General features: G+C 43.3%; 1 protein-coding gene across 1 annotated transcript in view; it reads left to right on the top strand.

Moving 5' to 3' along the window:
* The window catches only part of LZTS3 (leucine zipper tumor suppressor family member 3), a 165202-nt gene that overhangs the window by 125205 nt on the left and 20619 nt on the right, over positions 1-19378 (top strand). The window contains exons 3-4 of the mRNA XM_078678710.1: positions 5655-6143; positions 8054-8884. Of these exons, the coding sequence (XP_078534836.1) occupies positions 5694-6143; positions 8054-8884 (1281 nt within the window). The 5' untranslated portion in view covers positions 5655-5693. The remainder of the gene's footprint in view (positions 1-5654; positions 6144-8053; positions 8885-19378) is intronic.

Below are 19378 nucleotides of genomic sequence, written 5' to 3'. Positions count from 1 at the left end.
GATGTTAGTGCCAAGAGCTATGTCACTAGAATTATCAAACAAAAGTTTGTTGATAATTTGCCAGAATTTATTACTATTCCCCAACACTGATTGGTCAAGGAGAGACTCCATAGTACTAACCTTAATTTCTTTTTTCCGGGTAGCTAGTGATTTCTTATAAATCAGGCGCATATTTTTAATTTGACCATGATCTCTAGGTTTAATTTTAAACGCCTTTTTCAGGTCTCTGCTTGCCTTAGAACAATTATGGTCAAACCATTTAGGAGCATTTCTGAATTGACCCCTCACCGGTGCTGTTAACATAGAGCCTACTATTGACGCTAAGGCCTCAAAATCTGCCATGATTTTCTCAGGAGGTGTAAGTGATGACGTACATACTGCTAATTCCTCTCCACATGACTTATTTATTTCAAATCTACTTGATTTACCATTGACCACTTCAATCTGCGTTTGCCATTTATGCAGCGTAACGTTCCCCGATCTTCGCGGGTCATTCGCTGCTCAAATAAAACCCCACCCAAACTAATAGTTATCGGGTTGTGATCACTGTAAATGCTCGTATGAATGGCAAATCTCGAAACCCAGTTTACAAGGTCTGCAGATAATAATATGTGGTCTATAAAGGACCCCTGACCTAAACCTTTAAATGTGGGGACATTAAAAACCTTAGTCTCAGAAACCATGGACATGGCTACAGTTAGATTATTTTCATTCACCATGTCATTTAGATTAACTCCACGCCTAGAGTGGACAAAATGAAATCCTTCCACACTATTACACCCCAAGGATCCCATAGAGGTGACACCTGGGTTACCGCATGGATGTACATTAAAATCACCTACGATCATCACCTTCCGTGGCAATGTACTTGCCCCCTTTCTCATTATCTCATTTAAGGTCAAGATGTTACATTCACTATTGCTGTTGATAGCATTATAAAAATTATTCAGGGTCAGAACATGTTTACCTCTCTTCAATTCAAGCATTTGAATGTTCCGATTAGCGTTATAACAAATACTTATTTTACAACAGAGTCCCAGATTAATGAAAATAGCCAGGCCCCCCTTTGCTCTTACCCTGGTGGAAGGAGCTGCAGGTATAACAAAGCTTTGATAGCCCTCAATGAAGGCATTTTTATCTTCCAACCATGTCTCTTGGAGGCATATAACTGTGTGTTTCTTGACAAATGCTAACCAGGCACAATCACCTATTTTGTCAGCCAAACCTGCTATGTTCCAGGAGACTAAACTCACGTTACAGTCACCTATTTCTAGAACAGCTTCTCTGATGTTTTGGTCTGGCATCGGGTTGGATTGTTCTGCATGTATAACCCCCGTAGTTTCGATGCTAGAGGTGTTTAATTCTATATGAGTTAGAAGAGGGTTATGGGCCTCAGACAAATCAGGCAATATACTGTTGTTCTTTGAGTTATCTCTAATTGTCCCTGTCTGACTAATATTATCTGGTTTGAACATCAAGGAGGGAACTGTTGTAACTTGTTTGTGTACGACCCTAATGTTCCTTTGAACATAATTACTTTGTATGAGATCAACATTCGTTGGTGTGACTGAGCCAGCATGGAGTCAGTCGACCCCCTCCAAGCCGCTCTGATCATAAAAGGCGTCAAACCTGTTTGTGATGGGTACATTGTAGTAGGTACTTGGGTATGTTAGTTGGGGGTGATCTTGTTGGTAGTACGAACCATGAGGTACCTCCCAGTTCTCTTGATAAATTCCTTGATGGCTAACCTGTCTAGACTCCCAGGGTATGTCCCTCCTAAACTGCCTTTGTTCTCCAGTAATATAGTGACCATGATTTCTTGGAATGACTCCATTATGATGTACATTAAGATTATCTGGAGTTCTTTCCTGCTCTGCAGTGAAATATGAATACGCTGTATTTGAGGAATGGTCGTTTGGTCGGTAGAAATAACTTAGATCCATAGTGCGGATCAGGCTGCTGATCGAGCTATCCTTCCAGCCAGTTATATACCTTTCCACACGACCATCCTTAAATTTAACTACAACACAGTCACCCTCTGTGGATTTAAATCTATGGCCCACCCAATCGACCCTTCTGACATTTGTTATTGTACCTCTAATGTGAGGAGGGATCGGTCTATGAGCCGTTAACCAATGACTTACTTTATTTTTCAAGTCCCCATAACTCTCTGTCTTACCCACTTCAAGTTGCGGTACACCAATCATTACTATGGTGTACCGATGGGATTCAGGGGGGAGATGAATATGAGTAACTTTTTCCGTGTGTGGCGTTTTAGGTGTTCGTACTAGGCGTGTATTCAGTGTTACACTTTTTGTGGTAATTGGCCTTTGAGGCTCGGCCTGGCCATCAAGTAGATCAGAGGATGAACCTTCCGCAGCCCATTCACTCTCTTCGTTGCCAGGTATAGAACTCTCAGAGGAGGTGGGCAAGGTCAGTGCTACAGTTGTATCAATATTTGTTTGTGTAGATAATATTGGAATATTTTGGGCTGCAACAATTACCGGAAGAGAAGATGTCAAATTAGAACTGTCACTTTGAGTATTATTCTTAGCTTGTGTCTTCATGGTCTTCGATTGCTTAGAATTACTTTTAGATGGTAATGAACTGTCCTTAGATACTGGTACAGTAAGAATCTTTTAATACTTGTGGTATCCTTTCTTTGCGTTTTTTCAAACTTCTCTAGGGTGTGCTCTATACTGGTGATTTTATCACTCAAAGGTTGCAGGAGAGATATAATTAAGTGTTCCAGTTCAGTTGGGTATGTTTTATCTAATAAACTAACTCTTTCAGTCTCAGTCTGACTCATCTGCTCTATGTAAGTTTTAGTGTGTTCTGGCTGTGTATCATTTTGTGTTATTGCACTCTGGGCGATGGATGTAGTGGAGGAATTTGAAGTTCCAGCAAGTGGTTTAGCCAGCCTAAAGTTTAACCAGACATCCTTTGCCGAAGGCTTATGAAGGCCTAATGGTCTGTATATTTTCCTTACTATAGATTTAGTTTTTAAATGTTTCCTATGTCGACATTTTGTCTTATTCGGGGATAGTGTTTTGTCTACTGCTGTTGCATTTACAATAGGCGAACTTTCAATTGGTTTCAATTCGATCAATAGTTTCACGGAATGCAGACTTCCTAGGTAGCAAAAATAGGTTTTCGTGTCCTCAAAATAACAGCAGAAATTTGCCTGGGGCAGAAAATGCAAAGGGCAAAATATGCAAATTCCTGCAGTTCACAAATGCCAGCATTGTGCTAAAGGATCATTGTGAAGTGTAGGATATTACCAGTACCCTTGGAGTTCCCTGCCTCTTCAAGGCACTGCTGTGTGCTTCTTCCTACACAGTTGGCTGTGTTGTGATTATTTATTTTATTTATTTATTTATTTTGTATAGCGCAAACAGCTACCCAACAAAGGGTTTCCCGGCGCTTGTGATTCAGTGAGGGGTAATTGGACAGCTGACTTAGACGTTAAACAGCCAGGTTTTTATGGCTTTTCTGAATCTGATATAATTAACCTCTGAGCGCAGAGCTTGTGGCATGGAGTTCCACAGGGAGGGACCAAGGTATGCGAAGGATCTGCCTCCCATGCGTGATAGTCTTATTCTGGGCACAACAAATTTATTCGCTGTTGCAGATCTCAGCGTCCTAGATGAAAGGTAACATTGTACCAGACTTCGTAAGTATTTAGGAGCTTTATTTGCTGAGATTTTATGCATGAAGCATAATGATTTGAATTTGATTCTGTTCTCAATTTTTAACCAGTGCAATTCACGTATGGGTTTGGTAGTGGGTGCATGGATAGGAATTTTACCTAACAGTCTTGCAGCTGCATTCTGCACTGTTTGTAGTTTGCGGACTGTGGCCTTGTTGGACCCTAAGTATAGTACATTGGCATAGTCCAATCTAGATGTTATTAGGGCGTTTATGACAGTTCTTTTAGTATGATCTGGTAGCATCCAGCAGATTTTCTTTAGCCACTTCAAGATGACAAAGCAGGTGGCTGATGTTTTGATGGCCTGCTGGTGCATACTGAGTGTGTCATCAACAACAAAGCCTAGGTTACGGGCCTGGTTAGTTGGAATTGGAGGAGAGCCCATTTCCGGGGGCCAGTGTTGGGGTCCCCAAAGTTCTTTATTTCTTCCCAGGATTATAAGTTCGGTTTTTTCACCGTTTAATTTTAAGAAGTTATTTTTCATCCATCCAGCGATTTTCGTAAGCCCTACTCTCAAAGTAGAAGGGTCATTATTGCCTGTTGGCAATGACACTGGTCGTTAACATGCCAGACCTTTTACCAAGTAACAATTAGATCTGAGTTGTGTCAATAAATTAATACTTCATTAGTCTTCTATAACTCAATGACAAGCCACTGTAGTGCAATTATTGATTATATTACACATCATAACACAACCATCTTCCTATTCGACTGCTACCATTAGCCAATAAAGTAGGTGCCTTCCAGCGCAAGCGCCAAGAAGCCCAGTTCCTGGCTGATATGATATCTGGAGATTGTACACTCAGTTCATTGTTATGAATCTACTCCAGGACGGACAATGCTCACAATATCAAAGTGTTTCTTTCAATCGCGGTCATGGTACCAGTTGTTCTCTTTCTGATGGTAGGGAACCATGGACTATATAAAGTATATGATCCCCCTACTCCTAAAGACCCTCACCTTTTGACAATTGAGGCCAAAGCTCCAGGACCTCTTTAACTATAGGGCGACCAGGATAGGCTGCAATATCCAAGTTATGTTTGTTTTGGGGTAATTTAGCTAACATACTTTACTGATAACCCAAAGCTCAATCTATTTTTGTAATAAAATATTTTAACAGTTATAGTGGGTCCTGCCGAATGATTATAATTCTCTCAAAATGTTTTGTAAAAAATGTAGGGGCATATTTACAAGGAGTTAACGCCACTAGAATGTCACTTTTTCTGACATTCGTGTGGCTTTACGTCCTTCGCCCTATTTACAAGGCCTTGGTAAGCCACTTACTTGGCTTACCACCACCTTGTAAATAATGCCTCTATTCACGCAGCACTTAGTGTGAAAGGGGCGTGAAATGAAAGTTGCAGTGGGCATTCCGCCGCAACACTCATTGCTTTTTGACGCTGCTCCATATTTACAAGGTATCGGGGAGGGCCAAATATATCGCCAGGGAATACCTGGTCTTAAGCAGGGGATACGAAGAGAAATGTTCAATTTCTCTTCGTATTTAGTTCTTTCCATGTGGGCAGCATTCTGCAGCACACATAGAAACAGCAAATTGCCTGTAAGGTGACACCTTCCTGCACATAAACAATGACCCCTATAGTGCAGGCACCCTTGCCTCATGGTGCAAGGCAGCTTCTTTAGTGCCAGCGCTAGGGGAAACGCATTCTTGTAAATATGGTGCATCCCTGCGTTTTGAAACTGACGTAGCGCGGCATTACCTATTTTGGTGTGACACTGCGCTCCACCAGTTTCTAGAAAATATGCCCACAAGTCATGGATTTTTTTTTAATTATAAGTTGTCTTTACTCTGGAAAATCAATTCTTGTGTCATAAGCTTTATTATTTCACTCTTATATTGTTTCACCTTAGTTGCTAGTATCTTGCAGTGCAGTGCCCAAATATCTCAGCGACAGTGTCTAACCTTCTTTTATTCTCTTTTCAGTACCAGTGGCCCATGCCTCATCGTTAACCTCGCATTGCCATGGCCAAACTAGACAACCGGTTCGTTCTTAGCGACTCGCGATACCAGAGCCAGGAGTCCTTCCACTCGTTCTCCAGCCGCTCATCGGACTCCACCTCCCAGAACACCATGGGAAGTGTCGGCAGTGGAGTCGCCAACGAACAAGAGTTTGCTATGAAAAGCGTGGGGACCAGGACTCAGAACAGCCTGAGACAATCCGAGGCGTCGCGAAACGGGTACGCCTCTCGGGAGAACTCAAATCGGTACTCTGGCGAAGAGAAATCCTACAAATCCGAGAAAAACTCCAACTCCATGTATATAAATGGGGACTCGCACAAAGCAGAAAAATCTAAGGCAGACTTGAGTGGAAATGTGACTGCAAACAATGAGAAAAACATGCCTGCCCCACCCCAGTACAGAGATGGTAGCAACCCACCCAAGATATTACCAGTCTCCGGGAAGTTGGAACAGGTAAATCTCTGAAGGAATGTTGCAGTGTGTGGTGTTCTTGGACATGGTGTTTACTTTCTCCATGGTTCATGTGCCCTCTGTGTAAAGAGCTCACATCCAGTTTTGTTTACAAAGCAGATCATTGCTTTTAGAAGTTTGTGATCTTATCACTTCAACAGGAGGGCTTTAAGCTTCACAGTAGTTCCAGCTTCTTGTTTTTAACAGATTTTAAAGTTACTAATACTTTCAATTTTAAAAGATTGGGCCAGTCACTGTTCTTTAGAATTTTACTTTCAACATGATGCAGTCGGGTTCAATGCATGTAGGAAAAATGTCTCAAACTACAAACAAGAAATTTACAGTAAATACCCTTGGGACCTTCTCAAGAATCCTGCTACAGCACTGTTTAAGATAGAAGGGAAGAGTGAAATAGGTATTTTCTTCTCATGAATATTTAATTCTTTTAGTTAGTTGAGGCACTGTTAAGTTTCAATTGTAACTTTTTAGGCCAATACCTTTTCATTTTATTAAAAATATATGTAAATATGCTTAAAATTAGGGGCTTTCAGTTACATCTCTTCATTCATTGGTCTGTTCTTGTGTCATTCACATTTTGATTCTGCCCACTACAAACATACAGCATGGGCCAGTGGGACAGCCTACTTCAGCCACTGGTTACCCTAGCGTTGAGTGACCGCATTTAGCGCTTTCACAAGGTGTACATCCACACATACGTATTTTACTTCAGTGCCAGTGTTTTTTTCTTTTCTTTGTTATCACTGTAGTGTTGACTTTGTTTGTAGAGCCCGATGTGATAGCAGGACACATTCTACCAGAGTAGAGCACAGGGCACATTCCAGCTTTATCAGTTTCTGTCTCATGCCAATGCTACCTTTCTTTCTTTCCTTTATCTTTCTTTCTTGTCTTCCTATTTCTTTCTGATCTTCAGCTTCCTTCCTTCCTTTCTTCCTTCCTTTCTTTCTTGCCTTCTTTATTTGCTTGTTTGTTTCTCTTTCTTTTTGCTTTCTTTCTTTCTTTCTTACTTTCGTTCTTTCTTTCTTTCTTTCTTTCTTTCTTTCTTTCTCTCTTTCTTTCTCTCTTTGTATCTTTCTCTTTCATTCTTGCCCTTTCTTTCTCTTTCTATTTTTTTCTTTCTGGTCTTCCTTTTTCATATCTTCCGATCTTCAGCTTCCTTCCTTCCTTTCTTCGTCCTTTCTTTCTTGCCTTCTTTATTTGCTTGTTTGTTTCTCTTTCTTTTTGCTTTCTTTCTTTCTTTCTTTCTTTCTTTCTTTCTTTCTTTCTTTCTTTCATTCTTTCTTTCTTTCTCTCTTTCTTTCTTTCTCTCTTTCTTTCTTTCTCTTTCATTCTTGCCCTTTCTTTCTCTTTCTATGTTTTTTCTTTCTGGTCTTACTTTCTCATCTCTTTTTTTTCTTTTCTTTTTTCTTTCTTTCCTTCCACTTTCTTTCCTTTTTTTCTTTCCTGTCCTTCTCTCTCTTTCTTTATTTTCTCTTTCGTTCTATCTTTTTCTTTCTTTTCTTCTTCTCTATTTCACTCTATTTCTCCCTTTTTCTCTCTCTCTGTTTCTCTAATATTGTCAATGCGTGTTTATGGATGCAGCTCTCAAAAGCAACATATAATAGACTGTACTGGTCCGAAAGAGTATGTATTAAAAAATAGAATACCACCATGGTCTGACCTGGGCGTCTGTGGAAGCGGACTCTGGGTCAATTTCAAAGTTAAAGGAACATTTGCAAATTTTAACTTTTGCTTTTACCTTCTGTGCTATGAAGGCGTGAAACAGTATGTTCCCATAGGGCTTGCAGTTTAAATGTTGTTTCCGGTAAACCTTTCACATTCTCCGCAAAGGCTCCATGTTGTGAATTCATCCGCACTTTGTCATTATACATGACTCTTTGTTTTTTCTTTTACAGAGCATCGAGCCCGTAGTTCGGCCTTCAGCTTTTAAACCTGTAGTTCCTAAAAACTTCCATTCGATGCAGAATCTGTGCCCACCACAAAACAATAGCTCGTCTGAAACTCGAAAGGGTGCGAACCACGCCAACAGCAACAGCCCATCCGCGGTGAAAGGTGGACTTGAGAAGGCCAACCACAACAGGACTACAAGCCAAGTGAGTGGTCTTTCCGATTCTGGCCGTAACTCGCTAACAAGCCTGCCCACCTACGGATCAGGCTACAGCCAACATGTCGCCCCTTTGAGTGCGTCAACCAGCCATATCAATCGCATTGGGACGGCGTACGGCGAGAAGAACATTGTGGGATACAATGGTATATCTACCTCAGATAGTGGGCGAGTGTCTAGCAAGAGCGCATCATCCTTCACCCGGCTGAACCATCTCAATGAAACCATGCCCTTTCATTCGCCATCGAGTGATGACATCATCCAAGACCTGGAAGACAGACTCTGGGAGAAGGAGCAAGAGGTCCTCCAGATGAAGAGGAACCTTGACAAGAGCGAGGCGGCCATTTTCCAAGTGTTTGAAGAGAAGCAAAAGATCTGGGAGCGGGAAATGGAGGACCTCCGACAAAATTATGCAAACAAACTGCAACAGGTATCCAAGAAGGCGCAGCGGGCACAACAGGCGTTGCAGCTGCAGATTTTTAAGCTACAACAGGAAAAGAAAAAGCTGCAGGAGGATGTGGGTCAACTCCTTCAGCAGCGAGAAGAACTTGAGAAGAAATGTGTGGTGTTCAAAAAAGAGCAGTCAGAGTTTCTGCCAAAGATTGAAGAAACCAAGTGGGAGGTAAGTCATAACTTGACCTTCTGCAAGGGTAGGTTTACATATGGATTGAGGGATTCTAAAACCATAGATGGTTCAATCCACACTCTAGATAACAATGACACACACTAAAGGTGGGTATTATAAAGGCACCACTCAGTAATAAATAAAGATTAAAAAAAATAAAATGATACATTTACCTTTGTACTTAGTAAGCACTGCAGAAATGGGCTGGCTAGTTAATGAGTTAGATGTTGTATCAGAAGAAATACCTAAGGTCTTCAGATTAGGTTATCATAGGTGAATTTGTTTTACAAATGGATCTAATATTTGCAACTTGAGAACAATTACACAGCTGTGAAGTCATTCACTATTCAGGTGCACCAAAAGCATAATGAAATGATGAAATGATTACGCACTTGTATAGTGCACAACTACCCGTAGGCATCTTGGCGCTTGTACGAATACCGCCAAGGAACCCTTCCTGGCCTTTCCCTGTGAGGAGCCCACTCCTGGGCACCCCCAAGGTGAAGTCAGGCATCCTCAGCGTTGTTGGGGCCGTTGTGGAGATTAAGCAAGCTATTGCCCAGAGGTACAGAGTGGGACTCATGATTAGAATAGGCACCAAGGCGAGAATTATCAAGTCCGAGGAAATTGAGCCCGAGACCCGCCGAGGCGGGAATTGAACCCTGGTCCCGGCCAGACTACTGCATCAGGGTCTGCCGCTCTAACCATTGAGCCACACTTCTCTATAAGATAAACAGATGTATAAGGCTGACCAGTATAATTAACATCTGCATTCAAGTGTATTTTCGGAGTGTAGCAAAAAAGCAGATTTCAGTGGTAAGACCATGAATCAACTTTTACATTATTTTAGGGGTACTGTGAATGCAAAGGTACAGATTTAGGCACAGTACAGTGGTTTGAAATGCTTGTTAAAGATACAGGAATAATATAGGTGATATGTAGTTTGCTTTAAAGTTAATCACACAATTGTATGTTCTGCATCAGGTATTTAAATACTTGACTATTATTGTGCTGCGCCATAAATATAGCATTAAGCATCCTATTAACTGATGATGGACCTTGTAGCACTAGTCAGGTGTAGGCAAAATTGTGCATTAAAAATAATAAACATTCTAGCTTGGAACTTCTAGCTAGAGTAGATTTGAGCCGGCTGTTGGTTAGTCAGCGGTGGCTTGGTGTTCACAGACAAAGGGGCTTATTTACAAAAGGTCTTCTCCGCGGGAGCGTCACTTTTTCTCATGCTGCGGTGGTGCAGGCCTCTCAATCATCTCTATGCGGTGACGCCACCCTGCATGGCTTTGCATGGCCTTATAAATATGGAGTAAGGTTGACTTACTCTGCAAGGAGGCATTCCATGGGCGTCGCGGTGGGTGTTCCCACACAACACGCATGGATTTTGACGTTGCCCTAGATTTACAAATGCCATAAACCTGAGCTTGTGCCAAAATCTTACGCCTCCCCAGAGCAGGCATAACGAGGATTAATGTTTTCATTTCACCTCATATTTTCCTCTTTACATGTGTGCTGCATTCTGAAGCACACATAGAACCAGGGAAACACCTCCATGGATTGTTTCTGTGCAGGAAAGTGCCCCTTCCTGCACAAAAAAATACCTGCCAACAGCGCAGGCACCCTTGCACCATGGTGAAAGGGTGTCTGCATTGGCGCATGGCACCTAATTGTGTGCCGGCTGAAAGGACAGGAATGCACCGTTTTGGCATTCCTGCACTTTCAAATTGGTGTAGGTCAGCGCAGCAAAAAAACTTGCAGTGCTGCCCAACGCCAATTTTATGTAAATTATGCCCTAAATACGGCCATGTAGAGGTGCCTGGAAGTTTATCCTGGCTTTAAGGAATGAACATACAAATATTCTGGGTAAACACCTCGAGTCGCCCCAAAAAAAGTCAGAAAATATCTGAATCACCCTAAAACTTAGTTGATTCGGAGTTTACTTGGAGTTTTTGTCCAAGTCCAGTTCAAACAGGGATTATCAAAAACTCAACGGTTAATGAAGACAAAGTAAAAATGTACATGGATGAACAGTGCTGTCATGCATTTCTTTGTGGGTTCACTAATTTCGTCTTAATATTGTATATAAAATTTGATCTATGACACTATAATTTGCAATTTTCTTCCCACAACCGTCCTAATTAGCAGTAACTTGTTACAAATGTCAATTTTGGTTGTCAGTTTACTACCAAATGCATCAGTGTCCAGAGCGCGTCAGGGTTGGCAGCCTACATGCCTCCTTTGGCATTGTTTACCATCCACCCTGCTTCTCTATTTCAGGTTCCAATGTATTACCAAAGTGAGACTCACAACTGGTTCAATACCTACCTGAGAACATACATTCAGGGCCATCACACATAATGGGGGCAGGACCTGGGGGCCTTATGGCCCACGGCCCGGCTTTCCAGGGCCCGCTAACCTCCGTAACATTTTTTACAATAGATTTGCATGAATTCAGCCATATTCGATTAAGGACAAACCACATTCAAATAATGATAAACCAGCTTTTGTTGCCAGACCACTAGATGGGTCCAGACGCCACGTTTTATCTTTCCCTCAAGTGCATGTGTTTTTAATGCTTAGAAACATGTGCTACTTGCCCACCTGCCCAAAAGGCAAGAAGCTTCCAGTTTTTGTCCCAGGCCTTGCACTAACTTCTGACAAGCCTGGTTGTAATAGTCCACTGACGAGGTGCAGCCTGGTATATTTTTTTACTTTCTTCCAGTGCTGCTTGGGAATGTTTGAGGAACAGCCCACTGTTAGAAGTCCTTTTTCAACACACTCAGCCTGCACAGGCCAGCAGCTCTGTGTGTGTTTCAGAACACTGAAAGACCCACTCACATTGGCATTGAGCCCCTTCACTGCGGGGGTAATTCCCCCACGGTGCGGGGAGGCGGCGGGGATGAGCGCGGCGCTGCGGTGCTCGTGACGAGTCACAGTGGAGCTGTGCTCATGACGAGCTGGGCTCGTCACAACCCCGCCCACTGATTAATTCTCCCCCACAGGCGGGGAATCAATCGCGCATGGGCAGCGCACAGCCGTTAAGACGAGCCCAGCTCATCATGAGCACAGCTGCACTGTAACTCATGACAAGCTGGGATCGTCATGAGCACCGAAGGAGTTAAGGCCTTGTAAGAGCACCTCATTCCCCAGACAAGAGATGGAGTGATGTGCGAAGAGCTCTTAATGTTGACAGTGGGCAGTCACATGTTTCTGTTTTTCTCTGATGCTGTCTGAGCTGAAATTACCAACTTATTGGTATATTTTTGAGCAGTAACCCAATTTAATTAGCCCAGTCAGTTCCATTCTTTGGAGGGGTGGTGCAAAATTGGCGTGGCAAGGAAACGGGCATGTTTAAAACCTAAACGTGTTGTTATTTATTTAGCACCGGGTACAGTGGTACAATGGACAATTCAGACACTCACCAGGTGTTAAGTATGAAATGCACTGGTAAATCGAATTGTCCTGGCTTTAAAGTTGTAATGCATGCAAACACAGATATGCACAAATTCAGTTTGCATGTGGTGAGTGGTTGTGTTCATTACCAAGCATGCCTTTACCATGCAATCCTTTACTACTCAATGCCTTTACCACGCAAGTCTTTACCACACACGCCTTTACAATAAAAACACCCCTACCACCCAATACCCCTACCCATCCCTAAACCCTAAAAATACCCTTACTACCCAATACCCCATCCACCTCTAAAACAACTTTACCACCCAATAACCTTACCCAACCCATAACCCTAAAACACCCTTACCACCAAATTCCCTTACCCACCCCTAAACTCTAAAAACGTCCTTGCTAACCAGTACACAGTGATGTATTAGTATGTTTTCCATATCTATGAAAACGTGTCGTCTCTTCCAACACAAATAAATCAGTGTGCCTGCATTGCTCTGCCGCCTCCTCTTTTCACCGCTTTTATATATGTATGAAAATGTAGCGGAAAAGGATTGCTTTCTGTATAAACTGCATAAAAGAGATAAAGAATTGAATGTAAGAACAGAGTGATGATTGGATGTGCTTTTCAGCTGTAAAACAGTCACTTACTCTGATTGAGCTTCCCTCTTGCCCAGGCCCCAGTCCTCACATGAGCGCCAATAAACCATTGGTGTATGCGCGCTTCAATAAGTGCTTTTAACATAACATTTAACGTAACTTATATACTCCTGTTTAAGCACATCCTAAAAGAAAATATTATACACCAAACAGCCTCTAGCATGAGGAGAAAGAGAAATATTCCTCAAGGTTGGGCCAAAGGCCACTCTATGTATTTTAAAGAATTGGTTAAACAGGTCATGCAATCAGGTATGCTCTAAAGTCAGACTTAAACAAAAGACAAGTTCTTTTTAGGGAAATGCAGGTTTACAAGATCATATGTCGATGTCCCAGAAGCCTAGCTATTTTCCACCCTTCTCGTAATGAGACTCATAATAAATAGTTTCAAACTATTTGAAGAAACAGCTTTAATATGAATAAACTAGATGTATGTAAAACGCTGTTGGGATTTTGATTTATAATAGGTTCCTGGTTCCTGACATCAGCAATAACAGAGCTTTAATGTTGCATTTTAGGCATGACATGTAATGTATTGTAATCTAGTCATTCATAAAAATAAGAACAAAAAAGACCCCTTTGGCAAGTGTTATTTTTGTTTTTAGGTCTGGCGTTAGCCAAGACCATATAATTTCACTTAAATTATACGTATATTATGACGTTCAGCCAGCTCTCTTCATCGATTGGTCTTTTTTTTTTTGTAATTCACATTTTACTTCTACCCACTATGGCTTAAGACAAGGGTCTTTCGGTCATTTGAGTGATTGGCTGACTTCACTGTGGCCAATGGCATTCTGCCCTTTCACAAGTAACACATCCGTACAAAGTGGCTCACATAATTGCCAGGAACTACTATGGCAATGTATGCTTTTTGAGCGCCAAGGTATTTATGTCAGAAACAAAGTGCAAAAATAATGACTAAACAAACTCTGGCAAAGTCAAAAGGATTTGCCAATGCTTTTTTTTTCTTGCTTTATCGCCTCATATTTATGTCAAGCTGTGTCCCCTAAAACCCCACACGGTGGCGCTCAAGTATCGTGAAGCGGTAGTTAGTGGGAGCTCAATAACAGTAGATGCATTTCCAAATCAGGATATAGAAACGCTCCTTCTAGCTGCAGCAACGCAGATTTTTTATAAATTATAATAATCGAAATTTAAAAAGCACTTTGATACCCTCGCGGGTGATAAACCGCGCTCTACAAATCCGAGTTGATTGATTGATTGAAAATGAAATAAATTGTTAAAAAATGCTGCTTAAATCGAGTGAGAAAAATGGCTCGACTGCGCAGCTTCCAGTACACAATCAACGGGCCATATTATCAAGAAAGGGCGATACATTATCGCCGCTTTTATCGGCAGGAAACTGCCGCTGAAGCGGCGATAATGGGCTTGATATTATGCCCTTTTCAATTCCCATAGAAGCCCAAGTTCTGGTGTTAATCTGGGCTGCTATGGGAATTCACAAGGGCATATTATCAAACCCATTATCGCCGCTTTAGCGTCAGTTTCCTGCCGATAAAAGCGGCGATAATGTATCTCCCTTTCTTGATAATATGGCCCAACATTCCTTATGAAACCTCATCCCAGGAGGAGGGAAGCAAGTGTGGGGATTAAATATTGACTGAAAAACTATCGAGTACCAGCAAAGTAGCTGCCTCTTTCGCATGAAAGGCTGTTTGGAGTGGTGAGTTTAAAAAAAATGTATGTTTGTTGTTGAAGCAGGGGTGATTTTATTTTGACACCAGACATTTTTTTTGTGTGGAGTTTTAAATAGCCCGAACTAGACCCAAAGGTATCAGAGCGCTTAACATGAGCACCAGTTACCTTACAGACAGACACAATCTTTTTTGTTAGGCATGGGGAGATTACGTGATTTGCCCAGAATCACAGAATGTTGAGCGTCTCTGCCGATACTCGTACCCCAGCTCCGAGGTCGACCGCCCTATCCTTTAGGCCACATTCTCTCCCACATTTTATTTCATAGTCAGTGAATATTTTCTTATCCTTCCACACTAGTGTAGGGACACCAGTTGTGCCTAGGTGCACATGAATGTTCTGGCCGTCACCTGGTACTATTCATTGCCTCCTCCGATATTTCTTTGGACACTAAATAGACCACGGCTCTCTGCTCGTTTATAAAACATTGGGGCATATCAACAAGGGCCTTATCTCGGCTTTTTTGGCTTTAAAAGCCAAAAAGGCGGAGATAAAACTATGGCCCTATTTACAAATGGGTGCCAACATGCATTAGCGCATGTTAGCACCCGTTTTCCCGACGCCTCGCTTTGCATCTCTAATGAGATGCAAAGTGGGCGTCACTGGGCAGTACTGCTTGTAATTTTTTTTTTGATAAGCAAATTTTTATTGACTGCTTGTAAATTATCGCTGATGTGCACATCGCAATATTTATAAGGAGGCCCACTCATTTTAGCAGATGTTAGTTGTTGGCGAAAACCGCGGTTTTCGCCAAAAACTAACGTCTGCTTAAATGCTGATTTACCTATACTTTACATTGGGGTGGATTATGCTGATACGACCACAGGGTCGTATCAGCGAGGTTATCACCGTTTTCCATGGAACATTGCTGGATAACCAGCGATGTTCCATGGAAAACACCGCTATCGCTGGAATAATTATCGCCATTGCGCTATGCATTGTTAATACAGCGCTAGCATGGCGATAATTTCCAGCGATAGCCGGTGATTAAAAATATCTCACGCTAAGCGCTGCCAGCGATAATTATCGCTGCCGCTTGATAATATGCCCCGTAGTACCTCTGCATAGGAAAGAATCGGAATCCATACAGTTTCTGATTGGGCACAGCTCATGGGGCTCATTGGTTGTTTGAAGGACCTATTTTCTGCTGATTGGCTGGTCCCAAAGATGGGAACACTGTGTTTTTCTGCTATGCCTTCCCCCCTGCATGAACATGTGAGATGGGCAGGTGGCCTCAGATACTAATGCCTTACCTCCCTTATTGCAGTGATGCTCGGCATTGCATCAGGGTTCTAGTGTGGACCAACACCTGCAATATTTCAGGACAAAGTGTGTGAATAAATACATGTGGTTTGTAAAGCTCACGGCTACTCAAAGAGTGTCTCGGCACTGAATCTAGGATACACAGATGTACAAATAGGAAAATTCTAGTAAGCATAAGAGAAGAGACAGATTTTCAGCCTCCTTCAAAGGAAGCATCTGGAGGTCCAGCAAAAGCTGATTCGAGGCTTTAGCTGCTTAATGCAAGGCACTACCAACAAGGGGGAGGACGACGCTCACAAAGTTCTGGTAGGGTAATAAGAGAGGAATCTATCAGCGAGATAACCAGGGGTGGCCTGAAACACCGCACGGTGGATCACAGAAAGGGATTTTAAAAGGATCCGTTTCTTGATAGGCAGCCAATGCAGAGATTTCAGAAAGGGGGTGATCGAAGTCCGTCTAGGCAGTCTCAAGATGAGCCGGGCAGCAGCATACTCCACCACTTGGAGACGACCGAGTAAAGCTTCAGACACCCTTAAGTAAAGAGTGCTGGCATAATTAAGCCGTGATGTAGCCAACGCATGGAAGAACTGTCTTCCCACAGTGTAAAGAAAGCAAATACAGAGATTTCTACAGGGTGCAAAGCAACCCAAAGCACATGCCAACCACAGCAGCAATCTGGGATTGCATGGACAGTTGGTTGTCCACTTTGACTCCAAATATTTTGCCACAATAGGTGGGTGTGGGTGAGCCGGCAAAGCAGAAGGCTAAGCAGCTTCCCACCAGTTGTCCTAGTAGGAGCCTAAGACAAGAATTTTAGTTTTCTTTGCATCCAATCAGAGACCGCCAACTTGCAATCCTTGAATGACTTTTCTACCAAGGAAGCGGATCCCCGAAAAGCAAAGAGCAGCTGGGTTCTTCCACGTAGGAAACAATGTTACAGCCATATGACTCCACCAATGAAGCCAGCTGTGACATACAAACATTAAAAAGGGTTCTCACTCCCTTCATCTTATATCTTATAGTCGGCGTGCGCCTCTTTCTCCACTCTCTGGCTCGTGATTCAGTCCAATCTCTAACTTTTACTGGGCCTTGGACTCTTCTTTCATCAGTTGGGTTCCTTGGTGCACTCCTCCTTCTTCTGTCCCATCCTCTCTTTCACTTTCTCTCTGGTCCAGCGAGTGCCTTGGCCCTCTCTCGTGTATCACATTTGGACTGTCTCATCCATCCTCTGCACCTTGCCCCATGTTCACTGATCACCTTTCCCCTAGTCCCGTCACTCATCCACCTTTTGGCATTGTCCCCTCTGTTGTCCATTCTGTGCCCCAGTGTCCTCTCTACCTGCCCTACAAGGAGATCAGCTTCTCATGTTTCTTATGCTTTGTTTCACTCTTTTACTCAGGTTGTGCCAGTCTCCTTTCTCATCTAATGTGCTCCTTGCTCCACTCACTAACTCAAAAGTCCTGTGTCTCATTTACCTTCTCGTGCATTATGTGTCTGGGTCACCAATGTCCTTTCTCAACTCATGCCTTTCTTCCATCCCATCTTCCTATGCCCCTCTCATCCAGCCTGTGTCCACCAATGTGTAAAGTCTAATTTATCGCTCATGTGTTGGTCCCCTGTCCTAGCCACTATGTCCCCTGATTCCTTCACTTGCCTATCCGAGCCTCAGTCTGAGTGTTATTATTATTGCCTTGCATTTAGGACTTCATAACCCAGGGCAGGGGCGGCCTTAGGCATGTGCAAGCTGTGCATCTGCACAGGGCCACCAAACCCCAGGGGCCACCATGCCAATATATAGCCTTAATATAATAATCCTCTAAGGATGGATACATATTTGTGTGACGGCCCCTGGCAGGGATTTGGCTGCCTCCGCCTCTGTTCCACTTCCAAACACCCTGACCCCCCCCCCCCCCCTTCACTGGCCTCGGCGCTCCACCCCGCCCGGACCCCCTTTTCCGGGGCCCCCTACCTACGCTCCCTGCCCAGGGCCACCATGAGCCTAGAGCCACCCCTGCCCAGGGTGTGAAGAAATGCACTGAAATCAAGACGCACAAATATCATACAGGTTTATAAGTATCCAAAGACCTAGAGAGCTCTGATTACTCCTACCCACGAAAGGTCTTGTGAGTGTGACGTAGGCATTTTAATTGCATTGTTTCCTGAATGTCTCACCAGTGATGACCCCTGCGGGCACAGAAAATGTGATAAAACTCAAGACTATTTGCAAAGTTTTGTACTCACTGGAGGGATGACAGCTTGATGCCTGCAACATCTTGATACAAACTGGTACAGTATCCAATCTAGAATGGCCACCAGGAAAGCATGATAGAGTTTAGGATAGGATGTTAAAACCTTCTTCAAGAACCAGAGGAGGAAACTGGACCTAATCGCCGAGTCTTCTTGTTTCCTTCGTGTTATTCTCCTAGGGATCTGACATGATTTGCGGTACTGGATGAAGTACCTATGCAGGTAGGCCAGAGTGTGGTGAACTACGTGAACCTTTGGATGATGACATAGGTTCCCCTATGCTAGACGGAGATTGGGCTAAAATTTGGGAGGTCGCACCCAAAATATCCTGTAATGCCTGTGTCAAGCTTATCCACTATTATATACTGCATCAAGCTTAACTCACACCGCAGAAGCTAAGCATCTACTTCCCACCGGCTTCCCCTGAGTGCTCTCGTTGCCGTTCTGATACTGGGGATCTCATATGTTATGGAGTTGCCCCAGCATAATCCCTTACTGGACAGAAGTGGTGCACCTGCTAGCTGAGGTCACCGACCGCTCCCTGACCCACTCTCCTAATATCTGCCTACTAGGCCCCAACCAGCTAAACATAAAATCACAACATGGGTCATAAATGAGGCCTTGTGTTGGTTAAGCGCAGGATCATAGTGCACTGTTAATGGCCGACGGATCCTAACATCGAGCACTGCGATGGGCGGACTGAGAGGGACGAGTGCTTATGCTGGAGGCACACCAGGGAAAAAGGATATGGAATCTGCACAAGCTTGGGGGACACTTATGGCTGACCTACAGTGGAACTCAGCCAACTCTGATGGCTCTCTGTCTGAATAGGGGTGATGAATGGTGACCATTGTATGACCCAGGACTGAAACTCTCCCTGACTCTTGGACAGACAGAACGCTACAATCCTGGCCTACACCCCTGAGGGGGGCACCAGGCCACTGACAGACCCCGGGTGGGCATGGCGGACTTGGGAGATGGGCCTACCTGCACTTAGTTCCTTCCTCTGACTTTATTGAGGGGAGAGAGCATACAACATGGAAGTTAGGGGGAGGGGCACGGGGTAATTGAAGACCCATCCGTACGATACCGTGACACTGACCCCCCCCCTTTTCTTATGAGACGACCACTGGGTACTCCCCCACAATCCCTGGAGGGATTGACATTTCCCAATATACGTCCCCTGATTTGATC

Source organism: Lissotriton helveticus, chromosome 2_2 (assembly GCF_964261635.1).
Source record: "Lissotriton helveticus chromosome 2_2, aLisHel1.1, whole genome shotgun sequence".
NCBI lineage: Eukaryota > Metazoa > Chordata > Amphibia > Caudata > Salamandridae > Lissotriton > Lissotriton helveticus.
The sequence above is the reverse complement of the archived record's forward strand: the minus strand, read 5'-3'. Positions and strand labels throughout refer to the sequence as shown.